Source organism: Coccinella septempunctata, chromosome 6 (genome assembly GCF_907165205.1).
Source record: "Coccinella septempunctata chromosome 6, icCocSept1.1, whole genome shotgun sequence".
Lineage (NCBI taxonomy): Eukaryota > Metazoa > Arthropoda > Insecta > Coleoptera > Coccinellidae > Coccinella > Coccinella septempunctata.
This window is the reverse complement of record NC_058194.1, coordinates 17,592,462-17,616,152: the sequence shown is the minus strand read 5'-3', so window position 1 is coordinate 17,616,152 and position 23,691 is coordinate 17,592,462. Positions and strand designations below refer to the sequence as shown.

At 35.1% G+C, this 23,691-nt stretch overlaps 2 protein-coding genes across 2 annotated transcripts in view; both read left to right on the top strand.

Annotated features, from left to right (window-relative positions):
- LOC123315983 (protein O-mannosyl-transferase TMTC1-like) overlaps nt 1–6,895 on the top strand; it is a 443,528-nt gene extending 436,633 nt beyond the window's left edge. Inside the window, exon 7 of the mRNA XM_044901893.1 lies at nt 6,748–6,895. Within this exon, the coding sequence (XP_044757828.1) occupies nt 6,748–6,895 (148 nt within the window). The remainder of the gene's footprint in view (nt 1–6,747) is intronic.
- Nucleotides 6,896–7,640: 745 nt separating this feature from the next.
- The window catches only part of LOC123314886 (protein O-mannosyl-transferase TMTC1-like), a 40,060-nt gene continuing 24,009 nt past the window's right edge, over nt 7,641–23,691 (top strand). Inside the window, exons 1-3 of the mRNA XM_044900288.1 lie at nt 7,641–7,732; nt 11,967–12,070; nt 23,147–23,458. Of these exons, the coding sequence (XP_044756223.1) occupies nt 7,673–7,732; nt 11,967–12,070; nt 23,147–23,458 (476 nt within the window). The 5' untranslated portion in view covers nt 7,641–7,672. The remainder of the gene's footprint in view (nt 7,733–11,966; nt 12,071–23,146; nt 23,459–23,691) is intronic.

Here is a 23,691-nt window from a genome sequence, read left to right as displayed (position 1 = left end):
AATAGTATTTAGAACAGACGGAAAGTGAGGCAGACGACAGGCCTGAAAATTAATATTCAGGAATCCAAGCTAATGAACCATCACAACATCGATTTTACAATAGATAACATAAATCTAGAAGATGTTACTCACTATATCTACCTGGACAAAACATCATACTGGAAAAAAAAAACAAAAGGGACGAAACAACAAGAAAATTAGCACTTACATGGGCCACTTTTGTAAAGTTGGCCACCCAGAGAGGTGGACAGTCCGGGCGCTACAATGGAGACCACGCGAAACAAAAAGATGCCGACATAGACCAAAACAGGGACAATGGCGCGATAGAGGTCTGCGCAGGGGGCACGCAAGGGCTCTCAAGATAGTGGAGGATGCCAACGCATCCCTACTATATAGAGAGGACCGCACAGGCACCAGCTTCTACTTCGCCGAACCCTACTGAGTAATTGTTCCTGACAGTGACCTATGGTATGCACCAAACAGGCTTCTTGTGTCTGAAAGTGCCACTTGGTTCACAGATGACTCTGTGATGTCCACAGGGACTGGAGTTGGAATTGTGGGACCTCGTTTCAATCTGTCCATCCCCCTAGGGAAGGATTGTTCCATAGTTCAGGCTGAACTGTATGCTGTTTTGGCCTGCACACTGGAGAATATCCGCAGAGGGTACTCCGGTAAACACATCTATATTTGTTGTAACAGTCACAGTTAACTCACACCTAGTAGAGAAATCAGGGAGGCTCTGCGAGAGCTGGTAACATTGTAAAAGTTATCTGGTGTCCGGCTCACGCCGGGAAACGAGAAGGCAGACATACTTGCTAAGCGGGGAGCCAGCTAAGCTTTTGTTGGTCCGCGACCGGCGCTGCCTATCTGTCGTATATCTGTCAAGAACTTCTTCAATAAATGACTAGACAGAAAATTTTTCTCTGGATGGAGCACGAGAAGTGGCCACAGGCAGTAGAGGCTTCTCATTGAGTTACCGTCCCTTGTGTCTGAGTTTAAAAAACTCCTGGATCTTGAGAGGAAACAACTGAATCTAGTGACTGGAGCAATGACTGGCCATTTGTTTAATAAACACTTACATAGAATGGAACTAACTGGCTGTTTCCTGTGCAGCTGGTGCAGCAGCAGTGATGAAACAGTTGAACATATTATGTTCGTCTGCAGCAACCTTTAAGAGTCAAGGATGACACACCTAGGAAACACTACACCCACGATTCCTATAGTGAGAGGGACTCTTTTCTGTCGACTTGTGACGTTTTTATCTGCGTGTCTCAGGGTTTGAGTCTCTTCAACTACAAGTGGATGAACAGTAGGTCACTAGGCCTCAGTTCAGCCCGGTGGGGCAGAAAGTGGGAACAACAATCCAAGGACAGACAGAGCCCCAATAAACACACACACACGTGTATTATACGTTTATATGTGGTGGGGGACGTTGAATCAAGGTTACTCGTTGAATTTTGTAACGTTATTTCGAAACCTTAATTCCACCATACGTTGATTTCCCATATAATCAACGTTTATGATTAAGCTGGTTATTGAATCCACTAACATGAAACGTTGTAATTTCAGTGCACCCTCAACGTGTATTCAATAGGAAGTGAGAAAAATTGAATTAATGTCGAATACGATACCATTCAACGACTCGTTACTGTAGTCACCAATATGTAACGTTTCTTTAGCGTACTTCCTCAACGTATATTCAATAGGAAATAAAAAACATTACATCTACGTTGTATACGAAATCATTCAACAACTCGTTACTGCAGTTACGAATATGAAACGTGGATCTGTGGTGTTTTCTCAAAGTTCCCTTCCTGTAGCCACTATTATGAAACGTTTCCTTGTCGTGCCAAGTAGTTTATATTGAAAAAGAATGAATGGCCTGTATGTGGCATTGTAAGTGCAAAACCGATCACTTTTTTATAATGGATTGAGTACGTTCTATAAGTTATCATTAGTTAGAGATCTGCTTATAATTTGAATCATTTCAAGAGACTGGTAATGGTAATATCAAGAATAGATTCGAGCAGATGACTGTTGATATAGATATATTGTAAATATGATGTGATTAACTTTGTAGCTTTCAGCTAATGGAATATTCTCTACTACTACAATAAAAACTATAGGGTGCAGTGGTCTCATTGGCAGCGATGTAGGACGCCAGAGGTAGCAGGTTCGAATCCCGGCGGTGATGGATGTTTGCGGTAGTCTAGATTATCCTAGTGTGAAAAAAGAGATGATGTTGGCTAATGGGAGAAATCACAAGACTAGTGGGTGGTGGGCAGAAAAGCAAATATATATTTATTTAAAATCAACATTTAAATTTCGTATTGTAGCAACGTTACTTCAATCGAATGGCAACGTTATATTCTCGTAGAATTTCCATTCCAAAAAGATTGTCAGCTACGTTACTGTACCACTAGAACGAAACGTATTTCCTAACGACATTTTGTCGGTTTCTCAACGTAGCGTTACTTGAAGAACTCAACGTTACTTCCACGTATCAGTGTTTATTGGGAGGTGGAAGACTATGGAAGAGGCAGAACTGGATGGTGGATGGCTGAAGAAGAAGTAGTAATTCGATAAGTTTGGAATTCTGAGGATATATTGATCGACGCTAAGGTCTTCCTCGACAAATTCTTCACTTAAAATAATGGAACTGAATTTTTATGTTGAATGAGATTTATGTTAGGTATAAGTTTCATAGAGCTAGGGTGTACTACAGTAAAAAAACTCCCGATTTTTGATTACTTTCACGTCGTGCCTTACAAGAAATGTCTAGCAACATGAAAAACACTTTTGATTTGTAAGTATTCCATAAAAATAGATAGATATAGTACTTTATTTGATCCTTTCTTAACATATATCAACAAAAGGTGTAGATCGTGTCACATAGAGCGATGGTCGATAACTTAGCGAACCACCTGTACATTCTCCCAGAGTAAATCTCTATATTCGAATGTCGACGACTCCGCACAGGAATTGCCCCTAAAACTGAATACGAAGTTAATTTAATCGGAAAGACGATGATCCTTCTGCATCATAAAACTCGTTATCGAGATCATCATCACCTTTGTTTACCGAGGCTGCCGCCCCCGACAATCCCGCCAAACCGTTCTCCGCCGACACTCGACTGAATGAATCCGAATTTTACGACGTTTCGCCACTGAATGCGATGCATTCCGCCGAAAAGCCCCATCGACACGATACAAAACGGAATGTTCCTCTATTCATTTTCGAGGACGTTTCCAAGCGATTTCCTGCGGGATTTTTCAAGGAGATATTCCACTCTGAATGTAAATAATAGGAAGCCGGGGGATTCAGGGCACCGTATCATTCACCTGAATTTTTCATCAGCTTTCGATAGCAATCTGAGAAATTGTTGCATTCTAGTGCACGATGAGGAATTCAAATTGCGTCCTGGCTCCGCAGTTCAATCCGCGGCTCTTCAAATGAAAGGGGAAATTAATATCAAGGGGATCAATCCATCCGGATTGTGCCAAGGTGGTGGCTTTGCACATTTTACTCCGAGCGTTTGTTAGAATACTGAAATAGGTAGAACGAACGACACGAACGTGATGAAATTGCGAAATAAATCGTATTTCCGAATTGAATATATTTGATTGCATCTCATCGAACTTTTGGATTCGCTCATATATTCATATAAATTGCAAAAGAAAAACAATAATCATAACATTTGTTCATGTTGTTGTACTATGCTGCTAAAAAATAATTATATGAAAAACGCACATTATTTTTTGACCCTAAACGTTTTTTGCAATTATTCATTCTAACCCTGTATATTGGTATAAGTATTATAGATAGATATAGTACATTTATGTGGTCTATAATCCTTTTCTTGAGCCCAATACAGCCGATTTGTTGAAAACAAGATGATCTCGCTGAAATACCTTTTGGAATATTTTACTCGTATACAGGGTTTCCTCAGTGGGTGGCCTATTACATGTTGGCGGAGAATTGGAGATTGTTCTGAAAATAATGGTACTGGGGGGTTGACGCTTCTGATCTGTCTGATTACAATATTTTCAATATTGGGACATTGTGGCTTATACGTAAAAAAACTACAAACATCGTTATTTCAAATGGGACACCCTTTTCGTTTCAACTTTTTTGGATTCTCTATTTCCATTTGAGTATTGTTGTTCTCTACTTCCTTCTCCCCATTCCTGATAATTTCGGAAATATTAACAGTTTTCCACAAAAAATTGTCAAAAATATGGATCCAATGAAATTGGCATAGCAAAGACATTTCACACTGAAATTTGGAAAATATGTCCCTGAGATGCCGAGGTAGAACAAAATTGGTTTTTGATATACAGGGTGTTCCAAAATTCTGTTTCTCTTTATTCGATACAAAAACGGAAAAAAGTCGACTTTTTCAAATGTAAGACCTTACTTCTAATTTTATATTTTCAGAGAAAATCACAATACGTTTCCCTTTCGAAAATCTCACGGTTACGGAAATAGAGTCAAATTTCTATGAAAGTGGAGGTTGCTAATTTTATCAAACAAACTTCTTGTACATTTCTTGTACGAATGATATAAAAACTTTCAGTCGAGTCTTCGATGATTTTAGAATCTAACGGAATTAACTTGATAGTAATTCTACTGGTACACTGTAAAACCCTCAACAGTCATAGAAATTTGACTTTATTTCCCAAACAATAAGGTTTTCATTGAGGAACATGATACATCATTAGATGCCTATTTTGATTTTTTCTGAAAATATCAAATAAAATAAAGGGTGTTCAATTTAAAAAATCAACTTATAGCCGTTTTTGTATCGAGTGGTACGAAGAAGAATTTTTGGACAGAATACGTATCACCAACCAAGTTTTTCTTCGCGAAATTCATACTCAGGATCTCAGGGACCTATTCTCAAAATTTCAGCTTCCCAAAGTATGAAATATCTTTTCCTTGTCTTTTCAATTGGATCCAAGTTTCTGTTTTTTTTTTTTGTGAATAACCGTTAATATCTCCGAAAGTATCAGGAATATAGATATGGAAGGATCTACTAAACAAAGATATTCAACTTGGAACTCTCGAGCTTGAAGGTGAGCTGCAGATGACACAGTTTTTAGCTCAGCTCTGATGTGAGATACAATAGACAATAGACAATAGGTCGCAGTGAAATGTAACCCCTTACCAAACATAATGATAAGGATGATCCGGACAACGAACCAAGGAGGTAGGAGGTCTCGAGATAATCCTAATAGAAGGTTTTTTCAATAATCAGGATAATAAATTTATGATATGATAATAATATATGTTTATATTTTACATTCATATCGATTTTACTGTACCTAATGAAAAAAAAATGGTTTTGTCAGGTGTTTATACATTTTATCGTACATAAGACAATGAACTGTAGAGAGACCATAAATATGAAATAAGTAGCCTTCATAAAAATCAACCTAAAATGCGAATGTCGAAAACTGTCTGATATCCGAACTTGAAGAAGTTCAGATTTATCCATTTCGATGCTTTTCCACATAGCTTTCATCAAAGTTTCATGTAGAAACTCCTTTGATGGCAGTTCGCAGTAAGTTTGCTTCAAGAAAATCTAATAGCAAATATTTCCAATGGAATCTGCAACTGAAAGAAATTCTATGATAAGATGTCCGGTCAACAACTTCAAGTATCATAATTCAAAATCGGTTAATTGATCAAGACATTCATTATTAAGGTCTGAGTTTTCTCGTACAACAGATCAGTGCTGAAGGTCAGGCCAGATCTCGCTTCTTTTGATGTTACGTTGAGTTGAGGGTACAATCTTGACTCAATAGATCTCAACTTTTTGAGTATTCCTAAAAAGCCTACGTATTTTTTCCTTGCAATTTCCAATAGTTTTTCCACTTATTCAGCTCATGAGCCTACATGGCCTCAAGGTGTCTAACCTTTTCGTATTTCATTCAAGAATTTGTACCACCTCCTTATGTTTTTTCGGAGAAATATATACAACTGAACAAAAATTTATGTAGGTATTAATTTTTTTCTTCTAATTCGAAAAAGCATTCGAACTTCGATCAAATCTTTCTGTATTTACAAATTATGCACCTGAATAAATGCTGTAGATTATTAACTCGAATAAACATAAAACATAACGCAAAAAACAAAATTGGTGCTAGGAATGTAGGAGCTGCGAATACTGGAATACTCATTTCAAAGATGAATAGCTCGAAAGTGCATGTATTGATCGCATCATTTCAATAACTATCCACAACTACCCAACATTACATATCTTACAACATCTCTTAATGAGAAAGAGCTGTAAGAAATGTAATTAGAAAGTATGATGTTCGTAAATTATTCTTGTGATAGCAAAAATTCGTACATATTTCTAAGAGAGTAATATCAAAGTTTGAAAATATGAAATATATAGTCATCTGAATATTGAAGTAATGTATTGAAATATCAGTATTGAACTTACCATAAACGAATCTCTCAGGTGAATGATAAACGAAATTTCAGTAGTATTGAAGTCCACAAAAATATCGAGAAAGAAAGAAATATGTAATAAATAAACATGCTGGCTCATAGTACACTGATTGAGGGTTGAGAGCACATTATCTGTTATAAAAAGCACGTAATTATCGATTTGAACAAAGAACAGAAAGAATACATGAGGAATATTAGTGAATTACCTGAATAGTGGACCTAAGAAATTTTGTAATGATAAGATAATGATAAGGCAATGATAATGAATTCATGTTTTTTTCATTTCAGAAATTCTAGTGAGGAGTGCTTAGTACAGAGGAGCATATTCTTTGGCGGTTTGAGTATGATGTCTAAGGAAACTGGAATTACTGTGTTTTTATTGAACCTTGGATTGGACACCTACAAAAATTATCATAGCATCAAAAGGTTTGTTTGATTAACAGAATAACCTACTAGAATATATATGCATTCATCTACTTGGATCAACCTTTCAATACACAGCGTCAAATCTAAAGCTTCGAACTAGGCATAAGATTGTTTTTTCCGACCAATCAATTCTTGTTTGCTGCTAGACATAATTTGATATCGGTGTAGTTATTCCGACTAATCTGATGAGAATGCAAACCGCAAATATGATCTTGCTCCATGTTTAGCATGAAAATGGACAGACAAATATTCCAGGCAATTTGTCCAGGCATAATTATGACTTATACTAATTCAAATATGAGATAAATATAATAATTGCTTTGAGGAATATTTCTTCATAATAAATATGGATGTTCTTTCTTCACAAAATGACGAAACTTGCATGATCAACAAAAAAACACCTATAGGTACAAGAGTTTCCAAATAACGTTTGAGATGGAAAAACCATCGAAAAATAATAATAATAGATCAAAATAATTCATTGTTTCTCCACGTGAATATCACTGTTCCATTTTCAATATGGCACATTCGTTGTTGAAGGAGTTGACAGAAATGGAATTGATTAAATTTGCATGCTTATGGTATTTTATCCTGTGGATATTATCGAGTTTCGCAATTAGTCCAGGCGACAGGAATTCAACACTATTCAATTATGAGCCATCAGAAAATTGCTGGTAGTCATGCAATATTTCGAGGAAATTAGGTGTTAGTAAAACATGAACTCTTTGCATACACGGACCTGATGAATGATTAATTAAATTGTTTTGCTTTCAGAACCCTGATCGAGATGCGATGGAACAAGGAAACTCAAGATTTCGTCGAACGCACAGTAAAAGTGTTTATTTCGGTAAGGCTCTCCTTTCGGGTACCATTTTATTCATACTAATTGACATAGCAAAACTAACACCCAGTATTAGTGAATTTATTATGAAAATTTTCGTATACATGTCTAAGGATTAGATAAGTAATCGATCAAAGTTTGAGAAACATACAACCGTTGGAAAAAGGCAGTCACTTTGAAAAAAAAACAATATTCTCACAAGCACTGAACACAGTGATTTGGCACACATCTTGGGCGAAGAAATGCCAGGTTTCAAAACAGAGACAAATCGTAGGATGTACAAAGGGTGGGTAAAACTCGATGGGATTGAATGGCAGCTCTGTAATCCTAAGAGCTAGGAAAAATAGATGGCACGTTTTCGAGCACGATTTTCAAAATATGGATAATGGCCAAAACCGCAGACTTGTTTTGTTTTCAAATATTAAATGAAAACTTATTTTTCTGCTCCTTGACTTGGTGTCCTATATTTTGTAAAGTTTAAGCGATATAGAAAAACAAATGTAACATTCTACAGACACTTGTCACAGTGATATTGTCGTAACTTTTAATTTTTTCATTATGAAACCTATGTATTTTTAGATATTCTAGTCCCATATTTTTTCTCGTATCTCTCATTATTTTTCTAAAAAACTAGTTTGGTCAAGTTGGTAGGTTATTTTCATTGATAACATGATAATGAACTTCTATGTTGTGTCAGGTTATGAGAGAAAATCACTGTCATTTCGGATATTTGAGAACATACTCAGAAAATGGGGATATAACGATAAATTCCAGGATAACTTCATATTTACCTATACTAGTAAGAGCACAGCCATATTTATTTGGAAGGTGTTTGAAAAAGTTGTGGTAAGAGTAAGTTTATAGTTTATCTACTATTCTACTAGTTGAAAAGGTTTTGGAAAATATTCATTCATAGAGTACAAAATAAAATATTAAAATATTAATAATATATTATTATTATTATTTGATTTCAGGTTTACCGAATTTCCTGAATATGATGCATTCCAGATTCATCTTTTCAAATATCTGGAATAAAAGTAATCTTCAGCCATTCATACCCTGACAAAACATGGAGGCATGAAGTTCTATAAATATTATCATATTATCAACGAAAATAGCCTGCCAACATGACTAAACTAGTTTTTGGGACGAACAATAAAAGCCACGACATATATTATATAGGGTCGGCACCATTGGCAACTCCATTATTATTGATGCTACGTATTCGGTTGAATGAGGAAACTAGTAGCATTTTTAATAGTCTTCTCGATGCCGAAAATAAACAGAAAATGAGCGCGTTTTCATAATATTTCATGAAATTATTTATTTTTTTAAATGATACATATATTTTATCATGCATCTCGATTCGTTATAACATTCTCAAAAGCAAATAACATATCCTAAAGTTGAAAATGAAAATATTTATTTCATTCACTAGTACAAAAAATTTCTTTGTTTTGGCGAATAAAACGTCATGATTGTCTAAACTCCTAAAATGATATTGTCACTCGTATAAGTAACAAAACTGGGTGTTTGGACATTTATGAGGTTTTTTCACCAAAACAAAGAAATTTTTATATACTACTGAATGAAACAAATATTTCCACATAAGTCGCTCATTTTCAATTTCAGGAAGAAAGGTGATATGAGCTTTGTTGTTGAGAATGTTATTACGAATCGAAATGTATGATAAAATATAGGGTGTTCCATTTGACAAAATATCATTTTATGAAATATTTGGAGAACGCGACTGTCAATTTTGTTTGTCTTTTCGGCATCGAAAAGTCCATTAAAAATGCTACTAATTTGCTCTATATGACCTAATTCGTAGCATAAATAATATCGGTGTTGGCAATAGTGCCGACTTGATTTAGAACACCCTGTATATTCTGAAACAGAAAAATATGGGACTAGAATATGTAGAAAAAACATAGGGCTTATATTTGAAAAAGTAAGGTTACTATACTATATCACTGAAGTGGCGGAGTGAAAAAAAAATTTGACTAGGCTACTGCATTCCACATATAAAAAAGTGTCTGTAGAATGTAAGATTTGAATGAAAGAGTGTTGTAACTTCATAGTTCATTTATTTGGTGATTAGTTTCGCTCAAATACGTTCGAGCATTCTCAGACCAGTCCCACTAAAATCACAAAATACAAGAATCAACACTTATATTTCACACAAAGTCTCTCCTTACCTGAACTCTCAACTAGATTTGCCAATTATTATGAACTAGCTGACCCGGCAAACCTAGTTTTGCCATTTAAATTATTTCTAGGGTAGATAATAATAACGAACTCATCATTTTAAATTTTCGATTTACTCGATATAACTTAACTTTTTGTCCGAATGTCGAAAACCTATAAGTACTCTATGATTGCTCGATTGGTCGTAAGAAAAAGGAATGCCTTTTTTTCTGTTCTATACAATTTTTTTCGGGAATATTTTGTTATATAAACCTTGCCCTAACAATAATAAACACAACAAAAAAAGAATTGTCCAATTTGGTGCGATCGTTTGAACAATAAAGCATTTTGAATTAAACCGTAGATCCTCTTTTATTGATATAGATGCACATGGAATACTACAATACTTCAACGACCAACTCATTCCCAGATTAAACAAATGGCTAATTTCCAAAATGGCCACACATAAACACAGGAATTCAAAAACAAAAGTTCAAACCATAGAACCATTACAAAGTATTTATGACTTTTTTTTTTATAATAAACATTTCATTCAACATTCATTTTCAAAATCTACTTGAGCATTTTATATCATATTACCATCAAATTTCATTGTTTTTATGTTTTAAAATTTCAATTTTTTCCAAACCATCAATAATCCAACCATTAACATTAGTATGCAAGCAAGATCTCAAAATTATTCTCTTTTATAAAATTATGTTGACATTCATATAAGTGGTTTCCAAAATGTGAGCCATGAGTCATTATATCTATTTCCTTACTTTGAAATTCTTAAATGTTCTCTTATTCTTTGTTCAAATGTCCTTTGTAGTTCTTCCTGTACAATAAGCACCACATGTGTTACATGTTAAATTGTACACTCCGCACTTATTCAGTTTATAGTCTTTGTGTTTATTATTTATCAATATATTTCCAATATTATTTGTTGGTTTGAATGATATTTTTATGGAAGATGTACTCCCGAAGATCTTTCTCATTTTTGATGAAATTTTCACAACAAAAGATGACGGAATGAATTCTTTATCTTCTTAATTGTTCTGTGTTAAAAAATGTTCTTTTGTAATTCTCTTCTGCATTTTACTTCTCAAAATCTCCTCAACTACATCTTCATCGAAACCATCCATTCCCGCTGTTTGCTTTATAATCTTAAGTTCTTTAATAAAGTTTTCTTCATTCATAGGTACATTCAGTAGTCTCATTATCAAGCTATGTAATATAGCTGTCTTATGTGTCTAACAATTATGTGATTCTTTTGAAAATGTAACATTTGTTTTTCGATAACACTGAAAATTTGCGAAAAAGGGACACCAATAATTCAAATAGTGAAAAATGAGTTTTCATTTATAACTTCAATACAAAAGAAGATAGAAGGATGCGGTTTTGGCCATTCTCCTTTTTTGAAATCGAGGTCGAAAACGTGCCATTCAGTTTTCGCTAGCTCTTATGGTTACAGAGCTGCCATTCAATTCCATCGAATTTTGCTCATCCTTCTTTTTAGTTAGAGAGACGTTATTGCCAACAGTTTCTGATAAGTAATTGTCAGTGGTCGAAAAATTCAACTATTCAAACGAATTGCTTAGCAATCACCAGCCTTTCGTGAAAAACACTTTTATTCAGTACTCGCTAAACTCTGATTGGCTTCACTGTTAGAATTGACAGATTGAGTCTACATATATGGTGCATCAAGATTAATGATCGAATTTTCAGAAGGCATACAATATTTCACGCTCTTTTTTGATGTCAGAATTCCTCGAGTAACCTGATATACTCTTCCTCGTAATTCGATTCACTTAACATCCATTTCTTGCGTCAATCTCGTTTGTTTCCATGCAAATTCAAACGATCCCGATTAAGCAAGTGAAATTAACGGCGTAGATGTTAGTCAAAACGAAACACCTAATAATCATACCAACACCCGCATACCCCCGAGTTCCCCACTCCTATAGTTAATTTTCGGGGATGGATAAATGAGTAATTAAACTCATCTCGCCTCATAAATGTGCCATTATAATGAGCTATTTTCCCGTTACAGCTAGGCGTATTGTTGACAGTGAGGCTGGCGCTCCTGCAAGGATCGCTGCCGAAATTTTCGCAGCAAGATAATCCAGCCGCCTTTCATTCCTCCCTCTACGTTAGGTGAGTAATTTCTTAATTTACATCAATTAATCGGAGCGTGGCGGACTACGGAAAAATCGTGGCAGTTGTTGTGTTCCTGAATGAATATTCAGAATGGGTCGGGGCTGGAGTTTATTCTAGAGAATAAAGTGTTATCTTCAGTAGCAAGGTCCGATAGAACCATTGCTATCGAAAAAAAATGTTTTCCAATAGTTGGGGAGACCAAGAGTGGATTTACTCGAGAGTGTCAGATTTATACAGAGTCACCCTGTAGAGTACCTCTACCAAAAATTAGACCTGTATATATGAGGGAATTAGCTATGTGAAGCTGGCACCCCCAAATGCGAATTTTGAAACAAAATTTCAGGATTGTTCGACCATCGTAGGTCCATGTTTGTCCACTTTTATTTTCATTTGTCCAGGCACCGTTTGAGAGATATAGAAAAAGAAGTTGTTTCGGTGCATTTTCTGAGCAGCACCCCAAATGGCCAAAACTTATTTTGGATGGTACAGATCGTTTGTCCAACGTAAGTCCACGTTTGTCCATCAAATTTTTTAATTTGTACACCCACAAAACCATAGAAATCAATCTTTGAAAATTTTGGAAAGTGTGAAGTTGGCACCCCCAAATGAAAATTTTTGAACCAAAATTTCAGGATTGTTCGACCATCGTAGGTCCATGTTTGGCCACTTTGTCCAGGCACCGTTTGAGAGATATGGAAAAAGAAGTTGTTTCGGTGCATTTTCTGAGCAACACCCCTAAATCGCCAAAACTTATTTTGAACTTATTTTGGATGATACGGATCGTTTGTCCAACGTAAGTCCACGTTTGTCCACTAAATTTTTTCATTTGTCCACCCACAGAACCGTAGAAATCAATCTTTGAAAATTTTGGAAAGTGTGAAGTTGGCACCCCCAAATGAAAATTTTTGAACCAAAATTTCAGGATTGTTCGTCCATCGTAGGTCCATGTTTGTCCACCCTTTATTATCATTTGTCCAGGCACCGTTTGAGAGATATGGAAAAAGAAGTCCTCACACTCTAACTCGAAAAGGGTTAGCAGTATGCCAAATTGCTACAGTCAAAAGTAGTACACAATTTCATTATCTTCAACTTTCATAATGAATACAGAAATACAGAGGCACAAGAAGGAAGATATTTCAGAATGCATTGTTATCATCTTCAAACTGTCAGATTAAGAAAACCCTCCCCGATTTGCTATGAGACTAATGGGTCAACACGTCTGCAACACCAAGATTAACCATGTGTTTGAAAATCTGACATGCTCGAGTATGTACACCGCACGATTTTTTTTACATCTTTAAAATCCAGCAGACGCTTTCCCCACCGCTGAAAGTGCATACATTATAGAACCTTTTATTCTTTCTACCATCTAATCTTCAAAATCCATCCTAGTGGAGACCTATCTCCACAACGCTTGAGTAAATCCCGATTGGCACCCCAACCATAATGATGTAAAAATATCAGTTCCAATAAAACTAATCTAGGCCGCAAATGAAAAAAGACACCTGTTAAATTGCCTAAGATTGACTAGCTATAACTTCGACATTACTTAGGTGATGCTGGATTTTCACTCCGAGAGGCAAAGTATGGTCCTTTTTCTATATGCCACTGACGCAAGGACAGCCAAAAATTTTCACTTTTTGGCTGAGAGTTTGGGAATAGAAGAAGGGCTTCAAAGTTATTTTAGAGGCTGGGTAGATTGTTGGGTCAACACCTCAGGATAACTTTCTTCATTTTATGAAATCATCTTTTTTTCTTGAAATTCTTGCTATAACTTCGACCTTTCTTGGATTTTTCGCCAGTGGTATGAAGCACGATCCTAAATCTTCAGTTAACTAGCGCAGAGCATTTTATTTCAAGCTCTTTTTTTGTACAGGGTGTGAATATAAAGAAGCGAAAATTAAAGTATTTTGTCTAGGAATTTAAGAATATTGAATTTTTTTTATTTTGCATGGATTGTTAGGTCATTATTTCGGGAAGTTTTCGTCATTTACTCGCTACATTGCTTGGCTATAGAAAAACTGATATTTTATTAAATTTTGTTTATCTCATTAAAATCGCCTCTCCTTATATAACAGTAGCAGATACTGTTTAATCTGCATTTAGGATATCTTATAATTAAATTGTCAACTGCATTGACGTGGATATATGATTAAGAAAAATTAAACTTAATTTCAACCACAAATTTCTACAGTTTTCACAGAACTATAGGATGTTGTTTTGTGGGCGATAATCTGTTGCCTTATCAAGCATAATAGTTAGTGCAGTACGAAAGCAAAATCCTCCAATCGTATTGAATTCCTTCTCTATTCCCAGAGATCAACCCTATTGGGTGAAGTTGAAGTTTTTCCTGAAGGAACTTTAGCCAGAAACTCATTTTATTTGTTTTTTTTACTGTATTTCTTATTATCTCACACCTCATTTGCACCCCACTGATTTTATCACAAAGTGTTACTTGGTGCAGAATGTGAATTTCACGAGAGAAACAAAATTTTAGAAAATAGCTTTATTTTCATATCAACGCAATACGTTGTGAAATGATTAAAAATTTTGCTTTGCATCTCTGGCGAGAAATTCAACATCGGCGAAGAAATGGCGAAAGTTATAGCTATTGAAATTTCGGGAAATTCAGATGCCAACGATTCAACATAACAATATACTAAGGGTCATATTTTGAACACACTTAGTTTTTTGGACTGTTAATACCCGACGTACCAGCCATTAACACTATACTTAAGGAACTCCCCTCACATACATTTGCCACTGCCTTCTCTTCAACTCCTCTAGAAGAATATTAAATTCAATCACTTGTTGACTTTTAGTTGAGTTTCTATGGTGCCACAATAAAACACAGATTTGGACATCGCTAACGAAATAATCACGATTGAATTGCTTAGGTAGTGTTGTTCTTTCGTTATATGATTCAACAAACTTAGCTAGAACTGCCCTAGATTGTAGGAGCCTTTTCAATTTCATAAAAATATTTATAAAAAGTGAACAGAAAATTAAAAACAATTCCTCCGATAATCCATTCCTGAAATTCTCCATATTCTCCACCACCCCTGTTTAACGATCCATTGTCAAAACTCGTTTACACGGCCGGTTTTTCTTTTAATTAATGTAATAAAATGGTATTCCTTACGGACGTTTCAGTACATACCTGCTGGGCCTTAATCACCCCTTCCTTGTTGCGGGAATAAAAACAATGGATTATTAAATTACAGGTAATGAGCCGTAATAGACTTTATCCTGCTGACATCCGCATTAGGAGCGACCGATTATGTTCACGAGAAAGATGGAAAGGTAGCGATAAACAGCGGGACTTTTCATTTTGAAACAACGGATTAATAATTATCACGGACGTGATAATGAATTGGACTTTTCTACTCGGTCTTTTTCCACATAACGTGATTACTTTCAGCTTTGGAATTTTCTTGACCTCAGGCGTTGATATTATGTTGTTGGGTTGGGCCAACCCTTTCGAATTCATACAGTAGTGACAAATGTGCATCATTTACAACTTTCACCATATAATTTGCAGCAAACGGAGAGTCAAATAAATATTTGAGATAGTGTTTTCCCAAAATACTATTTAATTCAAACACAATATTTGACTTTCTGCTAAGCTCGGGACAATTGATTTACTCGCTAGCCATTAAGAGTCAACGTTAACATTGGCCCTATTTAATTCGTACTAAAGTGCTTTGTCGTGTAATTCTCGTATGAAATTTAATAATTCAGTTTCGAGAAAGCGGTTAGATTGTGTTTGGTTAACATAATTCGGACGACATAACTTGTCGTGTGTGCCTATTTGTTGTATATTTAATCAGTATATTTGAGTTATATGTCTGTTGTACCGGAATCAAACACGAAATGCCAACGTTGGAGTGTTAGATTATACATCAAAACATTTCTACCCTATTGATGTTTTTAGTATATGCTTTATGTTTTTGCTGATTTGGTTAGCAAATGATGCAGTAAATCCCTCAAATCAAGTATTATAGTATACATACCTATATTTTATACGCAGATGTTTTGATAAAATTCAGTTTAATATCAGTAATATTCAGGTCGAAAATATTCTAATTATCTGAATTCGCATATAATATAATATAAATAGAGACATATAATTGAATAAATTGGTATAGAGTACGAAATGAAGGGTGCATTTCATGCAGGTTATTTCTACATCAAGAACAAAGATCGTTATATTCACACAACCCACAAATCCCCTGACAAAACAATGAATTTTTCAATGAATTTCCTCTACCTCCCATTCCGACAGTTGTTTTGTTTGTGATACGGTCAAAATGCAAGAAGTTGTCACGCAATAAATATACCTTAAGACTCCAGAGAGCACTCAAGGGATCAACCTGTTTTTCTTGAAAATAAAGATCTTCCGTTTCCCAGAATCCTATTACAGGTGAAACAAATGACTTGTCGGCTACCAATTCTTATGGGAACTCCCTTATGGAATTCGTTTGAGGTTTCTTATTATCTTTGCACTTCTGTATATGTTATGATATCAAAATTTTCGATGTATTCTTTTTACTGGTTCATTGGCATGCAAACACAACGTATTGAAAATAGGCACACGTGGAAGGGCATTCGTAAATCCACATTTGACATCAAACATTCTTTTGCACTTAAAAATTGTTAAGGAATATCTCTCTTAATCTATCTCAGTTTATTTTAGTTATCTTATTTCGACTAATTCTAATTTTAGTAATACTTCCTCAACAAGCTGAAGCATTTTAAAATTCCGCCTCCAAGACAGTTCTGAAATTTGATAGGTACCTCCCCAGTTCACTGACTGTTCTGTAGGACCGTAGGAATATTTTATAAATTTCTTGTGTTTCAGTAAACACCTAACTACATAATTTGTTGCTACATGTAGCTGAGCTTAACCTATCAGCTGAATCAACTAGCTCTGTAAAAAACTTAGGAATTTTTGGGTAATTCAAGAAATGGCAACAAGAGGCAGATCCTAAAAACCTGTTCCTCGTTCCAGATCTCAGTGTAAGCAGAGGATAAATGACAACGGGCTACCATACATATCTTTGTATGATACATAGAAACTTCAGGAAAAACTCTGTTTGCCCGTATAAGTGTAATGATAATGAATTTGTGGAAAGAATGAGTTGAAATTATTATATTGAAGGACATCTTCTTCATAGGACAAAATCCAAAAACTTCTTCCCCCTTCTTTCTACCATGATGGTTGATGAAGTGAGAATAATCTGAAAATAAAAAAGAAAGAAGAAACGAGAGGGTATTGAATTTTATATTTCTCAAAATAATTTTGAAATTTGTAATCCATCTCAAAAAAGAATCGGTCACCTAATGAATGCCTTCGAAACCACCCTGAAATTTATATATTCTGCATCACTTTAGCAAGTGGTCTATAGTTACTTCTTCTGAGCCACACTTACATCTTGGACAACCAACAGCATTCCATCTGAAGAGCATGCTATTACATTCACCATGGCCAGTCCTAAGTCGATTAAGCGTAGACCAAATTTTTTTAGGAAGATCAAAGCAAGAGACTTTTTTTGATGGATGAATAATCGAACCTTTGTTAAAGAAATTACACGAATTCCATTCTGATTGCCAAAATTCTATATGGCTATTTGTCAAATAAAGAAAATCATTAGTACATAAAGGCTTACGAGATTTCAATCTGGCACTTCTAGAATCTGGTAAATATGATATAATTGAAAACACAGCAAATAAACATCGAAACATAAGTTTCATAAAAAAATAACAAAATTATGAAAAATAAGAAAAAATTTACAATATTTCAAGGAGTTAATGTCCAGTACGGCTTCTGAGTATTATCGAGTAGTACCTACTCGAGCGCCATTCAGTATGAAACGAGATCCGTCTGATAATATAATACTCAGAAGCTTTTACTTGAAGGTATTTCATTAGGTTCCGCCAATTTCAATCATTTTTCATCGGAGAAGGAGCTGTGTTGCTCTGACGAGGTGAAATGAGACCGAAACCATAGTCAGCATCTGCTCTTTTTCGATGGAACCAATTTTCGTTAAGCGAATTTATTAACATAATCTATATGAATTTTGCTGATGCGAATAAAACAACAAACGGAATTATTTCCGATATTTTTCGCTGTTCATTTTAGGATGATAACTGATGCTCAAAACATTTCACGCTAAGTAAGCAAGAGATGAAGTTTCTCTCTTCTCCACCCTGCCGTTACTTCGATTATAATAATTTCAGGAGTCCAACAGCCGTGAAAGGTACAACGGGATCCACAATAGCTAATATTCTCCCCACTTGCTCACAGTATGTTCGAGCGTGGCATCTGTTCCTGAATTAACAGTGTGTATTCCAGAAAATGCTCCTTGTAATTGAAAAGGAAGATTGCAGAGCGTATTACAAATGGTTGCTAAGAGTGAATTTCAGAATATGCTGGAGAGTGAATTGCCTTCCAATTTATAGTCCATACCGGATAAATGCTTGGTTGGGCACTAAGAATATTTTAAAATTTTTGCCTTCATTCTGAAATTCGTTTCAATAAAAATATACGAGTTCATGAATCTTGAATATCAGAGTTGTTTGAAATGAGATTAATATCATTATTCTTCGATTATTTCCAAGGTACCGCAATACTACATCAACTCTTTAACGTGTTAGATCTGAACTCATCGTATAAAGTTTTCCTTGGAAATAATATGATAAAAATATATGGGCTTATTATACATTGATTAAAAAAGTGTTTTTCTTGTGTATTGAAGCTCTTAGGTCTATTGTCCTTAGCTCGCAGATGAACAGTCAAACGAATGTTTTCGATGATTTATCTGTGCCCCTCACCAATGGCACAGTGGAGAACCAGTTAAGATAACTTCTTGTGTTCAATTCAGGGAAAACTTTCCTATTGAGCCATGTTAGAAAGGAGCTCTTGAAAGAAGAAAGAGGTACATGAATGACCAGTTGGTCAAACGAAGCTTATATAGAGCAGACCGTCAAAAAAATTATTCAGGGCAATAAGGTTTACGAGATGCTAATACGGATATAGTTGCTGAGCTCTGAATGGAGAAGATAGATCTCTAGCTATGCTGAAGTTAGACATTTTCCAAACCATTCTCTATTATTACTTCCTTCGACTGCTTTCGTGCCTGTCGTCCATTTTTGAGTTGGTGGAGTAGCGAAAACAGAGGGAGATAGAATGTCATTGCATTTGTCTTCAGCAGCCAATTGCGATATTGGCCATATTGGCTATATTTTCTGTTGTGAGGTACGCATATAGGATTATGTGAGAAGACTTCAGGGAAGTAGCTACTGATTATGGTATCCCTTCACCACTAATTACAATTCAATAAATCATTACAGCTGACCGTAATATTGATGATGTCCACTGTATTTCCTCATCTAGATGGCCTTACATACTGGCAATCATTCAGAATTTTTTCGATTTCGATGCAGTTCTGCTGTTTTGACTCATACCCAGATACCCAGATATACCAGCTACTCAGATATACCAGCTACTCAGATCAAAAAGTGGCCTCATTACATCAACCGATTGTATACGCGGAATTTGACAGAATTTCTTGTCATTCAGACCCGTTTGCACCAAACGCACTTAGTGTTAAGTGTCCCATAAAATGAACCCTTAACTTAAATTGCGTTGCACCAACTGTTAAGTGACAGTTGAATGGCTAAAGCTAGCCTTAAATTTAAGCGCTCCTGTAATGACCACCATGTATTTAAGGGCGGGATTCTAACCTAAAATAATTTCTTGAACTGGCTGCAGAACTGCTGTGGTTTTTCTAATAACGTCAAGTACCTTTTATTTGACAATCCAGCAACAAAAAGTTGTCACTCTTTGATAATAATATAATAGTTTACTTAACACTGACTGACAGGACAATAAAGTTAGGTTAATGAAATGACAACGATCATCGGCAACCGGGCCAACCAATGAAAAGACTTTATTGGACTAGAATGAAGTTGCACCAAAATGAAAAACTGAAATATCACTAGATATCAAAACTTAAGAGCCCCTTACTTAAGATTCTGTTAAGCGGCAGTGGTGCAACTGGCAATAAAATTAAGCTATACCATTAACTTTAAACTACGCTTAGTTAAGTACTCATTTTAAGGGGGATTGGTGCAAACGGGCCTTAATACGATGTGCTTGTCAGAGAATAACTGTTGATTCAATTGAACCTTTCATGTGCATAGGTACAGATATTCGGTTAGAAGATTCTAAAAAGTATTTATCTCAATGACTTATTTTGTCCAGTATAACGAATCGATGTTTTATCTTGATAACTTACTAACTTCCATACTTAGTCATGGCATAATGTGTCTTCATATGTTTCACTTTTATTTAAAAGACTTGCAGCTTTCACCAGCAGCGTCTATGTTTTTACTAAATTTTGGCTCCCATTGATTCCTTTCTTCTGATGACATTCAATCATTGTTATATGCAAAATGGCAAATGTAATTGACAGCGGAAGTGTTTGCAATCATTATATTTTTACACTATGTGGGTAGTTTAAATTTTACTTTCAATGAGTTGAAATTTTGTAGAAAACTACTCTACGCCTGCTAAATTACCGATATTTTCCACCCAGATACATATTGCTATTTCATATCATTTCAGTCGATATTGAATAATTTTCTACTCAAAGCTTTGGTTACAACAGTAAAACATATATCCCATATTATGCATTGTGAACGTTACACAAGATTGTTGTTAAACCAAAGTTCATTCCGGTAGTATTTTGCTCACCATAGCTCTCGAAACCAACTAACAGGGTGAGATTTCAATGGGAATTGTGCATTACAAAGATCAAGCATGTAACATTATGCTGTAGAGTCCGAACTTTGGATTGTTATGGAAGTTTACAGACCCTACTTCACATCATAAAGGGAAATGTTACTACCGCATATTATGTTCAAAAGCTGTAACTCAACTATTGAAATTGCAACCAGAAGAATAGGAATAGGTATAATCATGTAAGGAAAGGGGTCAACTTTTTCCATTTAATAGAAACTTTCGTATGATTGAATCATGTATCATTAGAATATGATGTAAGAATATTTCGAAACAAGCGAAAGGTAAATAAAGATACTATGAGACAAATAATTTCTTATTGCTATGGCAATTTCACCTCTGTCTAACTGAAAACATTCAACAGATGAAAAGTGGACAATTCCTCTGGTCATTCAGTAAACTCCCAGAATATTTCAAACATTAATTGCTAAATTTTCCATGTTCAACTCTAGCTTTTTACTTGCCTCGTGCAAAATATTGAAATTTTCATCGAAATCCTGATTTTCGGATGTTAAATTGTCGTCATATGCAGAGTCAGACTCTGCTATTAAGGAAAGATCTTCTGTGTTCTATTATTCTCTATTTGCCACATCGAAATTTTCTGGATATATTCTGAATAAAAAAGTAGAAAATTCCATTTTGTATGTTTTTTCCGGAATTTTGATCCAAAAAATAATTCGAGAAGAAATGCGATTTTAAAATCGGATTGTTATAGATATTTTGATAAATTTTAACGAGCCAACAATCTTTCTTTCGATCAAAAACAGTCGGCATATGAACGAAAGAGAAAAATTTTCAGGTAGTGTTTCGCATTTCCTATTAATATACGATTTCAAAGACGTGTTTTCATCTTCAAAAGTTCGAAGGAAATATTTCAGTGGTGAAGCCTATATTCCAGGGGCTCATGCATCCACCAGGAGTATTAGGGGTAATTACCACCCCCTCCCAGAAAATTGTTTTCCACACTAAATCTTCAAATGCAAATGAAATTATAATATATGAAACCTTAATTTTTGTTCATCTTATAGAAAGTTTAGGTTCAACTTAAACTTGCACTGTAGAACTGGGTCGAACACTTGCAGTACCCCCCAACCTCAGTCTCTGGATGCGCTACTGCTGTACTCTATAGATTTTGTTGAACACCTTATTATATAGAACAATCCTGAAATTTCTTCATTATAAGGGATATTGAGAACAATGCAATACTTACTATTATTCTGAGATATTTTCAATGGAAATCCAAAGTTTAATTACACCAGTTCCTTTTTGAATGGTCCTTAATGCTTAATTATAAAATTTTCTCAGATTTACTCACCCGAAACTGACTTTGAGTAAAAGTGCAAGGTCTACGAAACTTGTTTTGGTCTGAAAAAGCAGTTGCAAATTTCATAGACGGAGATCGAGCGAACGAAATTCTCTCTGCTATCTTGAACTTTCAATTGATTTAATATACCTAATCTTCTATTAGGGCCGGTTCACTCATCCTCTCTATAAATTATTCGTTAACTTTCGTTCGTTAAACAACGACTACCCATACACTATTCTTTGTATTTTGATAACCTGGCATTAATCGTGTTGATAGAAATGCCAAGGAGTTCATGTTTCTGAACGGGTGACATTTATGGCAAATAAACTGTGCACCAGCCTTAACGAAAAAAGAATAAACCGGCACTAAGTCGAATAAAAAAGGAAGCCCTCTATTATCACTGAATTTATTACTACAATTTGACAAAAAAAAATCCTACCGTAGGAAAAAAGAAGAAAATTAACAATTTGTGGGACCTCTACAAGAACTTATGCACTCAGAAACACTTCGGGGCATATTCCTCATAAGATCATCGATTTTTCTTAACGTATCAACGTTAACCCTTCTTTTCATATAATGTAGCCATGTTCTATCGGTGAAAGATCGGAAGATCTAGGAGGCCAACAGATTTTTATCCTCAGAAAGAGACATTATTCTGGCTACACGTGGTCGTCCATTATCTTGTTGATAAATTGAGTAGAGCGCATCCGAGTATAATGCTGAACAGTCTTAAAATGAATGTTGAAATAGCTTTCGATAGTATAGGGCTGTTTTAGAAAATTGTCTAGAGATGATTTTGGTTTAATACTGTTGAAAGAAATGGAAATTCTCAGTATGGAATGTAACTCTTCAGCTTTACAGTAGAATGTACGATAAGAACATTTCATCCACCTTATTTTGCAATAACAAAAAAATCTTTATTCCCAAAGATCAAAGTTTTCTAATTTCGAATTTTTTTTTTCAGAATATTGACCTTCTGCTACCTAGCAGCCTTCAACTGGTGGCTTCTTCTCTGCCCTATGACGCTATCCCATGACTGGCAGATGGGTTCCGTGCCATTAGTGACAAGTATCTATGACTCAAGAAACCTTGTCACATGTTTTTTCTTTTTATTGACCCTATTGTTAGTGGTGAAAAGTGTGTGTGATTTTGAGGCTCAGAGACACGTTCCAGTTGTTGTGGGATTGGCTTTGTTGGTGTTGCCATTCCTTCCTGCCACAAATTTATTTGTGACGGTGGGTTTTGTTGTAGCTGAGAGAGTTTTGTATATTCCGAGGTGAGTTCTTCTAAACTATTACACATATAATATTAGATTAATAGATAGGGTAACCAGCAAACCAGTATAAAATTTTTGTTCGGAAATCGAAGTTTCGAGGAAAGCAGAAATAATTACATTCTGAAGACAACTGACATAAAATAAAAAGAGTTTTTTTAAATGTATCCTTTGTATAAAGTGTTCGTTAACTTTCAACTGTTGAATTTAATGACGATTTTGTCAATTCAGTGACT